Source organism: Nicotiana sylvestris, chromosome 10 (assembly GCF_000393655.2).
Source record: "Nicotiana sylvestris chromosome 10, ASM39365v2, whole genome shotgun sequence".
Lineage (NCBI taxonomy): Eukaryota > Viridiplantae > Streptophyta > Magnoliopsida > Solanales > Solanaceae > Nicotiana > Nicotiana sylvestris.
This window is the reverse complement of record NC_091066.1, coordinates 134,126,571-134,139,278: the sequence shown is the minus strand read 5'-3', so window position 1 is coordinate 134,139,278 and position 12,708 is coordinate 134,126,571. Positions and strand designations below refer to the sequence as shown.

Sequence of the window (12,708 nt, the reverse complement as noted above, 5' to 3'; positions counted from 1 at the left end):
AGGCAGCCAGTGCGACCTAACTTCTGATGGGAAGTTCACATGTTCCTCTGTTAGAAAAAGAAGCAAAAATGACATCTTTTTTAGGATTTCTGCACAAAGGAGTTCTATTAAATTAAGCTTCATTCCTTAGTTGGAGAAAGAAGCTCCCTTTGGATGATACCTTAGCTAAATTTAGTCGAAATATTATCTCCAAATGCCCTTGTTGTAGGTCTCCTCAACTAGAAACATATTCATTGAAAGTGAGACTGCCAATAGAATCTGGAAATACTTTTCCCATACTATGGACATCAAAATAGATTAAAACTCTCTTTCAGAACTGGTGGGGGCATCAACACAACAATTCTATGCAAGCTACAACAATTCTAACGTGAGAACAAAAACTTCAGCTCTAGTGCTGAAGTTTGCCAGTTACAAAAATAAAAACTTCGTCAGTTACAAACAAAAACTTCAACTCTAGAGCTGAACTTCAAGCCCGACTACTAGAATGCGGAAGTTTTGTGTGATTGCCTTTGCTACTTCACCCCGTATGCTGAAGTTATGCGAAAAAGCAAGTACGCTTGTAATATTTTTTGCAAAACGGGCACAAGTTAAAACGTGACACAAAAAGCGGGTATAAATGCAAATGTGCCCGTTCACTTCATCAAGTCCAATATGCCTCCCAATCTGAAGTCCAATGGATTTCTGGGCTCATAGTGTATGTTTCCACAAGAGAGGCCCAGCAAATAGTCTGGAATCAAGCCCAACAAATTCAAGAACACCATTACTTGTCGTCTTGGCCCAAAATTCTCTCAGATCATCATCATTGCAACGCCGCGCTTTATCTCTTCTGCGACTCTCTCTCTCTCACTGAGTCGCACTAACTCCATGGGCTCAGCTTCTACACTCTCTCTATGCTCTCACTCAACGGTAAACCCATTCTCCACCTTTTACCTCATCCATTTACTATAAATAAACTAAATTCTCAAACAAAAATTAAAATCTAATTTCTCCTCTCTTTTTTGTGGTAAATTTTAGGTGAATTTTGAATTTCATCGGAGAAAACTAGGGTTTGGAAGGGACCAAGCATTGAACAGCTCGTACAGCAGCTACGTTTTGCTTCCTATTTCGCGGTCACTGTATTTCAGTAGTAGTTGTAGTAGAAGTAAATGCTTGCAATTGAAACGCGTAATTGTTCGAGCTTCCTCGTCTAGTAGTACTGGTTCGAGACGTTCGTCGAGTTCTAGGAGAGTTTACAAGGAATCACAAGCTCAACCGCCAACATTACCTGTTGATCAAATTGCTTCTTTTGCTGTGCCCGCCGGTGCTTTTGTGGTCATCTCTTTTGGTATTCACATTTTGCCTTCTTTTTATCTTTTTGGTACTGAATTTGTTGTTTGCTAATCTTTTACGAAGACTACTGGAGTGAAGCGGAATGGATATAGAAGATTCATTATTGTAAGGAGTTTTTACACTCAGTGTAGATTTTTGATCAGGTATGGTAATATTTCATGACTAGATGCATCCAGAGGATGCAGAAACTGATAACAAAAGAGATAAATCTCCCTGCAAAACGTACAACCATATCCACCTAACTACTCATGGAGCTTAGAAAATCAAGAAATAAAATAGGATTATCTACATCAAAATGGTTCCCTCAAACAAAAAGATTAAGCAAATATCTTCTCTGCCAACTATCAGTGGAGTTTAACCTGTAATTGTAGGTTACTTATATTTAGCATAGAGATTTGGGTGGATAATCTAATAAGTGACCTGATTGTGCAAATATCTTTTAAGCCATCAATGCGATGAACTTAAACTCTTTACTCGAGTAGTTTGCATTTTTTGTCTACTCTTATTTTTAGTTAATACTAGTAGTATACCAAGAATCACAATTTAGAGAAGTTTAAATATAGTTCATTAAGACGAGAAGTATCTATTGTTTCTGAGAGTATGAATATCTTCTAACTTAATTTTTTAATAGGGTCTCTCTCTCATTGCTTTTTTCCTTTCAATCAAACTTTTACACCTTACAACTTTGTGGTGAATACGGTCGGTGTGGTGGATGCCGTAATGAGAATTGAGAAGTATTGGAAAAAATTTCAAAGGAAGATAGCTATTGGATTTTTGAAGCAGGATTACAAAATAATAAGTTCAAGTCTATGTTTTCCATTGTGTAGTTATTTATTATTGCCTTTTTATGTTCTGTTTAATTTCTTGAGATTACAGTTCCATCTTTTTGCATCAGTTTAAACTCAATATAGTGCACCTTATAACTTTTGCAAACTAAATAAAATTTGCTCGTTGTTGTTCTTGCATTTTTCCTCTTCGCCGTGCCAAATTAGTGGTCTAGGCAAGGTTTTAATATTTAGGGTAGAGGGAAGATGTAAATGGTATTCCAATTTAGGCAGATGCTGGAATTGGCACTAGCTTTATGCTACTTATGTTTATAATATCTTTACCATTCTTACACCCAAGGATGTGGCTTAGTGGTCAAGGAAATGGGTGCAAACTTTTGAGACTAAGGTTTAAATCTCAGCAAAGACAACAAATACTAAGTGGTTTCTTCCAATCTGCCTAAGTGGATAGAGTTACTCAGTATATGTGCTGGTGGAAGATAATAGGTACCCAGTTGAATAGTCGATGTGTGCGCAAGTTAGCCCGAACACCATCATTATCCCAATAGAATCCTTACCATTCTCCCAAAAGAAAAAACAATCAATGATGCTTGAATAGGTCAGGCTTCATGCGGTACCCAAAAAGAAAGGAAGGGTTCATGAGGTCTTGTGAGAAAAGTTTCAACTTAATAATGAAGTTGCAAGTTATCTGAGTGTTTGGCACTATGGCCCAGACTCAGTAGTTCAACTATGAAGCTGAACTAAAGTCTTTAAAGCAGAACATCCTGCGTTAAATCACCCTCTTTTTATTAAGTTGTTTATGATTAAAAAATGAGTAATCAGACAAGAGCTTGTAATTGTTCTTAGCATTGGCTCACATTTAGAACTTAGAAGTGCAGCACACTTGTTCAAACTCGAACTTACCTTCATTAATTCCAGTTAGCTCGTTTTTGGTGTCCCAGCTTCTATTTTTGGTGTCTATGGCTAGAAAGGAATAGCAGATGCTTTGAAGGAAACTCTTCTCCTATTCATGCTTTGAAGTGTAGATGTCTTACAAATACTTTTTGCTGGTAAACATCATACCGTAGATGTTTTTGATCAGCTTTTTGTCTTTATTAGCTCCTTAGAAGGCATATAGGGTGATCACTGTTTCAGGAGCTATTTCTTCTTTTTTCTTTCCTTTTACTTGTAATTGGCAGCATCTACTGGGTGCATTTTTAATGAAATAGACCTTACTTGATAAAAAAAAAGGTTCCAGTTAGCTCGTTACAGCGAAACAGAATTGACGTTTTCATTTTTCAGCACTTTGTTTCATTTTAAATGTTTCGGTGCGTTTATTCCCATGAATGGATCGTGTACTTTGACATTTTGACCCACCTACTATTTAGTTGGCAATCTGTTGCAATCATTTAATTGATTCTATTTCTTAATTATCTAAATAGGTTAGCCATTGGAAAATGTATATCCCCTCTAAGTCAGCGATTTCTCTTACGGCTTTGAGGAATAGATGATGCAACAGCTTCACTAATTCATTCTTTGAACTAAATCCTTTCTTGTAATGAGGCTTGCTTATGTTGTCATCTTTTAGTTGTCAACTATAGTTCTATTCTTGACGGACATGTATTGTGTGATGACTTGTCGCACATTTTATGCAGTCTTCATTTGACTGTCTCCTGAAAGTCAAGAGAATCAGAAAGAGGAGTATTCTTATTAATTATGTAATTGCTAGAAGTTAATAGAATTGTTAAATTTTGTTACAGCTGTTAGAGAGAGCATATTTATTTATTTTTATATATCTGCAACATGTCCCCTCACGTGCGGGACTGGCTCTTTTTCACGAACCAAGTACATAAAAATTCATTTTGATACAAGTGGTGATGAAACTTGAACTCAGGACCTTTGCCAAAAAAAGGCAAAAAAGGCAGCCTGATGCACTAAGCTCTCGATATGTGCGGGATCCGAGGAAGGGCCGGACCACAAGGGTCTATTGTACGCAGCCTTACCCTGCATTTCTGCAAGAGGCTGGTTCCACAGCTCGAACTCGTGACCTCCTGGTCACATGGCAACAACTTTACCAGTTATGCCAAGGCTCCCCTTCTAGCTCAGTACCTTTGCCTGCTCTAATATAATAACCATATAATCACTTCATCTATAGCCCGTACCCTCAATAATGTGGAATTCTTACCAGAATCATTAGTAATTGTGAAAAATATTCTTAATGATAATGTCGTAATATTTTAAGAATTCCAAAAGCTAGAAAATCTGATGTAATGTAGGTTAAACATCCTATATAAGAAGCCATGTTGTGTTTTGTTAAGAATTATTTTTACCAAAGATTTCTTCTTTTTCCCTTTTCAAGTGTTACATATCTTAGTAAGGGCTTAAATAATTTCTACCTATCAACATGTCGCAGTATACGTTCAGCCCGACCGATCTATTTTTTTTAACTAATCATGCTTCTTTTTATTATCCCTCTGGTGTCACTTTCTTTTTGGTAGCTGTTCTGGTGTTGTCGTGTCTTTCAGATGGCACCACAACTTTTCTAGTACTTTCTAGGTTACTATTTAGTGCTCGAGTTGCACCACTGATGTCCTAGAGATTTACCTGACCTTATTTCTTTTCCTTAGACAGTAATTCCTTGTCTCGCGTGCTGTAAGAAGCACTTTCTTTTGCTATGCAATTACCAGTAACTTTTCAGGATAAATAAATTCCACCCCTGCCTGTGCTTTTTGGTGACGTTTTCTACTGACAGGACATTCTGCAACTATATCCTCTAGTGAATTTTTAGTATTTCTTTTTCTTTTCTTTTTTTAATAAAAGATGAGAAATATCAAGTTATTTCACCATTTTCAATTTGAAGAGGTGTGTTCAAGTTGAGAGAATCGTTAAAAATATTGTTAGATTTTTATAGTGATTATGTTATTCTTGAAAGTCAAGTGAATCAATAATAATGTTGTCTAAGATTTTCTTAATCATTATTTTATGTTACTTAGAATCCTAAAGTTGGTAAACTTCCTTCTTAATGTTTTTTATGGTTTAAACTTCCTACTTAATATACTTCAAACACATTTAGATAAGGAGCTCTTTTATATGCGATTAACCTTTGATTTCAAAAAGAGTTTATTTCTCTTTTTTTTTACACTGTCAAATTCTTATAAACAGTTCATCAAACACTGATTTCATTGCTTCTAATTAGGCCAAATACATATGCAACCCCTTAAACTTGCCTCAATATTTTATTTAGACACTTAAACTCGAGTTAATACATATTGAACCCCTAAACTCGTTCAAAAATGTTTTATTAAACACATTTTGCTGACGTGGCAGAATGTTTTATTAAACTTTTTTCTTTTTCTCTTTTCCCTTTTGCTTCTCTTTTCTTAGAAGCTGTTGACCCACCTTGCCGGAAATTTTCTTGTCGGTGGCGAGTTCCATGGCTTCCTTGCAAAACTACTTTCTCATCTGTTTCACCTAGCCAGTACCTTCCTAATTGCAATGTTGCGGAATTCGAATTAGTCTCTCTCACCTCCTACCATTCTTCTCTAAGTGCCTTACAATTAAGCTTGAGTCCCTGAATAATAAAACTCACAAGCTTGTCTTATCACCATTAATGGCCCAGTACCCAGCATCAAATTCTTCTTTTTATCAGTTCTATCCCAATTTCTGCTTCGTAAGAATCCAATTTTTCATGTGGTTCGATGTATTAACTGTAAATTAATTTAAGCAAAAAGGTGGCAACAAATGACTATCGCCACCAGCTCCTCGCCGCTTTCTGCCATATTGGTCAAAATCATCAACACCCCACTGGTCAATTCCGTCAAAAAACACAACTGCTTTTCCAGCAAACATCTAGCTAGATGAGCTTCTGTGCAACTCTTTGAGACAAAGAGGAATCGGGGGATAGGATTGGACTTTGTTCATAAAATTGATGAAAGTGGTGGAAGAAGATTAGGAGGGGAGGTAGAGCTGTGCCGCAGGGGCGGGGGGCGGGGGGGGGGATTGGATTGTTAGGACTGGACTTCGATTGACAAGTCATATTTATTTTCGATATGTATATTTCTTATTGGTGCCATTTTCCATGCAACTCTTTGAGACTAAGAGGAATCGGGGGATAGTCATAGGACTGGACTTTGTTCATAAAATTGATTGATGAAAGTGTTGGAAGAAGATTAGGAGGGGAGGTAGAGCTGTGTCGCAGGGGGGGGGGTTTCAGGACTGGACTTCGCTTGACAAGTCATATTTATTTTCGACATGTATATTTCTTATTGGTGCCATTTTCCGTGTCTGGCACATTTAATACACGTGCTTTGTTTTGTTTGTAAGCTGTCAAAATTGTGTTTAATAGATATACTTCTGGATGAGTTTAAGCGTTCAATAGGTACTAGCTTGAGTTTAGGTGTCTAAATGAAATATCCAGGCAAGTTTAAGTTGTCGCATTTGTATTTGACCCTTCTAATTAATTCTAGCTTTTAGAGTTTTTACATTCTCAACTTTATCAAGAAAGAGGTTTAAATTCCCCAGAGCTCTTTCTTCAAAAAAGAATTGATGAAGCTGCTTAACTCTGCATCTTCAGAAAGAATAAAGTTCTTAGTATTACCACATTGTTTCACTGCTTCCACCCGTGACTATAGGCCCTTGCCATCTTCTATTGCTGCTCCCTTCTCTTTGTACTTGTTACAAGTAGTATCCTTTCTACTTTAGCATGTGATTTTTTCCTGGAGGTTGAGTCTTGTATGTACATGGCAGTTTGACTGAAGAATATTTCTACCTATAAATGTGACCAGAAATAGGAATCTTAAATAAAAGGAGGATTCTCTATGTTGTGCTAATCTATGTGTTCAGTTGACAGTTTTGTGGAAACTGGTGGAGAAAATTCTTCAACCCAAACCAGCCAAGACTTCAGCAGAAGAAAGCAAATCTACTGAAGGAGTAAAGTGGTTCATCGCCCCTGGGACAAACTTGTTGCCTGGTTTCGGTGAAAAGATTGAAAGAGAATCCAAGCTAAGGCTTAATGAGTTTGCTAAAGAGCTTAGATCTTTCAGCATTGTTGACATGTCAGGTAAAATTGCACTCAGTTGCTGGCTCAGCTGCTTCACATATTAAAATTGGTGTTCAAACTATGCTAAGTGCTGGCGTAAAAGATATCTACTCTTTTTTTTGGAAAGCTTAGATCAGGAACTTTAATTATTTATGGTTTTCAGGAAAGTGATGATGTCTGCAAAAGATTTGCCTAAACGTGTTAATTTTTAAGCACCCACCTCAACCACAGAAAGAAAACAAACAAATACCGAAGATGCTGTTTTTTTCCTTGTTTTGTGATAAAGCATGTTTTGCTTACTGACTTGTTGCAAGTTTAAGCTCCCCCGTCCCCCCAACACACACACCCAACCCCAAGCCCCCAAGCTCAAGACACCATGTTCAAATCTTTGCTGCATTTTCCTTGTTTTGTGACTAGGCATGGTTTACTTACTGATTATGGAATTATAATTTTCAAGTCGCAAGGTGCTTGGTTGAACATTTTTGTGTTTGGCAGGTCGAAACTTTGGAAATGACGGGCTAATTTTCCTAGCAGAGAGTTTAGCGTATAATAAGGTAATGTATTTTTTGCCTCTCTCTCTTTTTACCCCCTCTTCCTCCATCCTTTATCGGTATAGAGTTTGACATTATTAGTACAAGACGTTTCACCATGGTCTGTCTTGCTAATCTAAGAGGATGAAGCCATGATGATTGTAATGTAGACAAGTAACAACGAAAACCTTATTATTATTCATTGAATAATTTTTTGAACAAGCTTGTTTCCTTACCAATGTACGCTTCCTTTCTTTGCGTGTTATTTCCAGACAGCAGAGGAAGTGAATTTTGCTGCTAATGGAATAACTGCTGAAGGATTGAAGGCCTTTGATGGCATCTTGCAATCAAATAATGTACTAAAGACTCTTAACCTATCTGGAAATGCTATTGGAGATGAAGGAGCCAAGGTAATGCACAAATAGTATAGGTGGAATTTAAAGCATTAAATTCTTGCAAGACAGATGGCTACTAAGCTGATCCTAACTTTTTCTGTACGCTTCCTTGACTGTCATTCCACCTGTGGGATCTCACTGGGTTGTTGTTGTTGTCCTTGACTATCATTCCAATTTAACATGCATATTTGCACCCATATTTTCTATTCTACTTCTTATGTGTCTCTAGGCACTTTAGGATCAACATGAATATTTGGTGTTTATGGTTTGCATATGTTACCATATTTCGTGTTAGTCTGAGTGAGAGTTTTTTGCATATCCCCTGAGTTTGTTGGTCTTAAGGAAAAACATCAAACTGAGGCCTTTAGCTGATTTGTTTCTCTCAAGTCCAGAAACATCATGCTTAGAAGCTGCTAAATGGTTACCTGGAGCAGTTTTCGTTTCTCTTACTATTACTTTATGCAAACAACTTGTTAGAGAAATATCAGTTAACCTCACAATTCTTTCTATTCTAGTTTGTCATTCCTGAGCTTTCAATTGTAATATTCTGAAGTTCATTAATAAAAATTTACATTCACAGTGTCTATGTGCTATACTGGCAAATAACTCTGGTATTCAAAAGCTCCAGCTAAACAGCACCGGCCTAGGAGATGAGGTTAGCATATGCTTTTAGTATTTAAAGCCCTGTTGCTATATATTTTCTGCTTTAAGATCAATTATCCCTAAAAATGTTTTTGGCAATGGTTTATCTGAATTTTGCAGGGAGCTAAAGCGATTGGTGAAATGCTGAAAACAAATTCAACTTTGCGTGTAGTTGAACTAAATAATAATCAGATTGACTATTCTGTATGTTTCTTTAAGGAGAACTTGTAATTTGTATTGTTCAAATTTTTTACTATCTCAATTTCTGAAGGAAAACCTGTTTGATTTGAATATGGAGATAGGGATTTTCAGGTCTTGCTGGATCACTTCTTGAGAATAAAAGTTTACAATCGTTGCATCTCAAGTGAGCAAAATTTCTTCCACTATGCTTTTGTCTTTGCTTGTCCATTTGTCGTATGTCCAATTTTAGCAGTTTCCTATTTGTTTTTTTTTTGGTGGTTATGGGGGTTGGGGGTGAGGGATTTGAATTGTGAAGGCATGTGAACTTTTATTTTATTTTTTTTAAATGGGAAAAAAAACTTTGATTTCCCTTATATCCTTCAATTATGTGCTTCAATTTACTTTTCAGTGGCAACTATGGTGGTGCTTTAGGTGCTGCAGCATTGGCTAAAGGACTGGAGGGCAATAAATCTTTGAGGGTACGTTTCTGATCAATTCCTCCCTCCCACACCCACCTTCTTACCCTATTCAGTTTCTTTTTTTTTTCTTCAAATTTTGACCTGGCAAATTATTGAGCTTCTCGTAAACTTGATATCTTGCTTCTGTGTCCTTGGGACAATTTGTTGGTATTTTGTGAATCTTACTTTCTGTTCTCATGCCCTTCTAGGGTAGGGGTAAGGTTGTGTACATCTTAGCCTCTCCAGACCCCACTTGTGGGAAATCACTGGATTTTTTGTTGTTGTTGTTGTTGTTGCTCTCATGTTTCAATTTGATCGCATAAAGAGCTATTTTTAAAATCTTCGATTGCGACCATTTTTAATTTTCTCTGTGACTGCTGACACTAGGATAGCATGCTAATGCGCTTAATGTTATTAAAGAAACTTTCTCTGTTTACCTGTTGGAGTACTATATATCCTAAAAACCCCTCATTTCTTCAACTATGCTTGAAATGTTTCTGTATGTGCAGGAACTTTATTTGCAAGGGAACTCTATTGGTGATGAAGGAGTACGGGCATTAATTTCTGGCCTATCTTCGCGTAAAGGTTTGCTTATGATGTATCATTAACCATTTTCTTTACCATATTCCTGTTGTGTTTTGTGCATATTCGTGGAGTTACATGCGTCACCGTTACATGTCTGCAGGGAAACTTGTCTTACTTGACATGGCCAACAACTCAATTACTGCTAGAGGTGCATTTCATGTAGCAGAATATGCCAAAAAAAGCAAAAGCTTACTATGGTTGAACCTCTATATGAATGACATCAAAGATGAGGTAATTGAATCACTTAGAACTTTCACATGTTCTTTTGGGGAAGGTTAATGATTGATTGACAGAGAAAAAATGAAGAGTATGACTTGGTTGGAGCTGAATGTGAGAGTTGTTCATTATTGAAAGCAGAGCATAGGGTTAGACCGCATGGTCGAAAAAAAACTTAATGGTTCCATACATTAAAGAAGATAATTTCCGTCTGGGTTTTATCACGTTGGGATGGCCAAAAACAAATATTAGAAGGTTTCCTTGGTCCATGGTGGTAACTGGAAGATGTTGAATGAACTGAGGTCCTTTTTTTTTTTTTTTGGTGAGCGGGTCCGGACTTCAATCTCTCGATATGCATTGACTTTTCTTTCCTCCCCAATTGATATCCGTCAGGGAGCTGAAAAAATTGCAGAAGCTTTGAAGGAGAACCGCTCAATAACTAACATAGATCTAGTAAGCTGTTGTTTCTTCTTTTCTATTTATTTAATATTTCTCGTTTGTTCAGGGAGGAGGTTGTTGTTTCTTAGTCAAGAATTATTTTCATACTGGTATTTGCATACCCTTCGATGACTGAAGTTCTATGAAAATTTTACAGGGGGGCAATGACATACATGCTAAGGGTATCAGTGCCTTAGCAGAAGTTCTGAAAGATAATTCTGTGATTACCTCAGTGAGTTTCATCAAAATGTTTCCTTTTGCTGATGTCTCGAAAAAGAGATACTTAAAATTTCTTACACACAGTTAGAGCTTGGTTACAACCCCATTGGACCAGAGGGGGCAAAGGCATTAGCAGAAGTCCTCAAGTTTCATGGAAATGTGAAAGATCTCATGCTTGGTTGGTGTCAGGTAATCGATGGATTGTTTCATATAAGCTCTATTTATTCAACTCTTTTAGCATGCTTACCTAATTTTATTGCAGATTGGAGCCAAAGGTGCAGAGGCTATTGCTGATATGTTGAAGTACAATAGTACCATCTCTAATCTAGACTTGCGAGCCAATGGACTTAGAGACGAGGTTTTAATTCGTAGTTTATAGTTCATTCATCCTGTGACAATCTTCAATTTCCCTCAAAGTACAATAACTATCTCCTTTTCAGGGTGCAATCTGCCTTGCTCGGAGCTTAAAGGTGGTCAATGAAGCCTTGACAACACTCAATTTAGGGTTCAATGAAATTAGAGTATGTAACTCCTTTTAAGCACAACCTCCTGTCTCGATAAACTTAGCTTCTTGCAAACTTAGTCTCTCTTGTGCACAGGATGAAGGAGCTTTCTCCATCGCTCAAGCACTGAAGGCAAACGAAGATGTAAGACTCACATCCATAAATCTTACCAGCAACTTCCTCACCAAACTAGGGCAGGTATCTTCAAATGACACCCTATCTTATTCTCATCTTCAGCTGTTTTACACAATATTTAGATCCTCACAACATCTGGATGGATTTCCAAATTTCAGACAGCTCTCACTGATGCAAGAGACCATGTGTTTGAGATGACTGAGAAGGAGCTTGCTGTTATGTTCTAAAATACTACACTCCTTTGATCAAATATATTTTTCTCCTACTTTCTATTCTTGTGGTTGGGGCATGGGTGCATAGATGGAGGATTTTGCCGTCTTCTTTTTTTTTTTTTTTTTTTTTTGCTGTTTTCTTTTTAGGGAATAGAATCACAGCCCACCATGATATTATTTCCACTTGTGTGGATCTCGAGTCTACCCTGAGTTCCCTTTTGTGTCTGAAATTTTGAGTGGGTAAGGGTGGGAATTTTGGTATTGAGCTATGTGCTGATATTGTCGAAGAACTCTTCTTTTAGTCTTCTCATTTGATAATGTTAAGTGGCATGTATACGACAATTCTTCGGCATGTAGACGACAATTCTTCAATATTAATTGTTAGGTTATTGTAATGCATAACAGATCCAGCGAGGTATTCCTATTGAGAGCTTCAGTGTTTTTTTTTTTTTTTGGGTTGGTTTTTTTAGGACTTAAGATTCATTTTTAAGTTCTTTGAGCTATTTTTGGTTCTCTATCTTTGAGCCTATTCGATGGTAAAGGACGAAACGAGCTACCTTATAGTCATTCTACTTTTCTGAAGCATTCTGATAAAATGTGCTGCGTTCTAATGCTTATCCTTCCCCTTGAAAAATAGGGGACACAGAAAAACCATGAATAAAGAAAAAAAAAAGGGATGTGTATTTAAAATTCATACCGTTAAGGGTTAAAAAAAAATCTCGAACTATATGCATAGCATGTTCGTATACGATCCAGAAACTGCTTGTTTATTTTAGTTGGCATCTTGTGTACGTCGAGCTTGTAAAGTTCTCAAATTGGAATTTTGTGGGATAAGGTGGACAGCTGGGGTTTTGAAAATCTGTAAGGCAGATTACTCAGTGGATAACTATTCAAGGTTACTTGGAATAGAGTGTTTTCAGGACAGAGCTGAACAACACGAAATGTGGCTAAGATCTCTAAATGACATATCTGCATGAGCATCACCAGATTTTTTGGTGTGCGAGTAACTACTTCCAGAAAGTAAGGGGGAAGACATCAGAGAACTCTACATGTATACAAGTGTG

The 12,708-nt window shown here is 37.0% G+C and overlaps 1 protein-coding gene across 1 annotated transcript; it reads left to right on the top strand.

The window, feature by feature from the left end:
- The first annotated feature begins 779 nt into the window (after positions 1-779).
- On the top strand, positions 780-12,092 carry LOC104218915 (uncharacterized). The gene is made up of 18 exons (XM_009769517.2): positions 780-906; positions 1,015-1,324; positions 6,943-7,152; positions 7,627-7,685; positions 7,934-8,071; positions 8,637-8,711; positions 8,819-8,902; positions 9,001-9,062; positions 9,288-9,357; positions 9,846-9,921; positions 10,022-10,152; positions 10,531-10,590; positions 10,733-10,807; positions 10,879-10,983; positions 11,057-11,152; positions 11,235-11,315; positions 11,394-11,495; positions 11,591-12,092. The coding sequence occupies exons 1-18, from the start codon at positions 865-867 to the stop codon at positions 11,657-11,659; spliced, it is 1,845 nt and encodes a 614-aa protein (XP_009767819.1). The 5' UTR covers positions 780-864; the 3' UTR covers positions 11,660-12,092.
- Positions 12,093-12,708: the final 616 nt, after the last annotated feature.

Bases quoted from the DNA above. Each gene is read 5' to 3' on its own strand.
- LOC104218915 (XM_009769517.2), top strand. From the start codon at position 865: ATGGGCTCAGCTTCTACACTCTCTCTATGCTCTCACTCAACG. The intron at 9,358-9,845 runs GTACGTTTCTGA...CTGTATGTGCAG, and splicing joins AGGGCAATAAATCTTTGAGG to GAACTTTATTTGCAAGGGAA. The intron at 10,153-10,530 runs GTAATTGAATCA...GATATCCGTCAG, and splicing joins TGAATGACATCAAAGATGAG to GGAGCTGAAAAAATTGCAGA.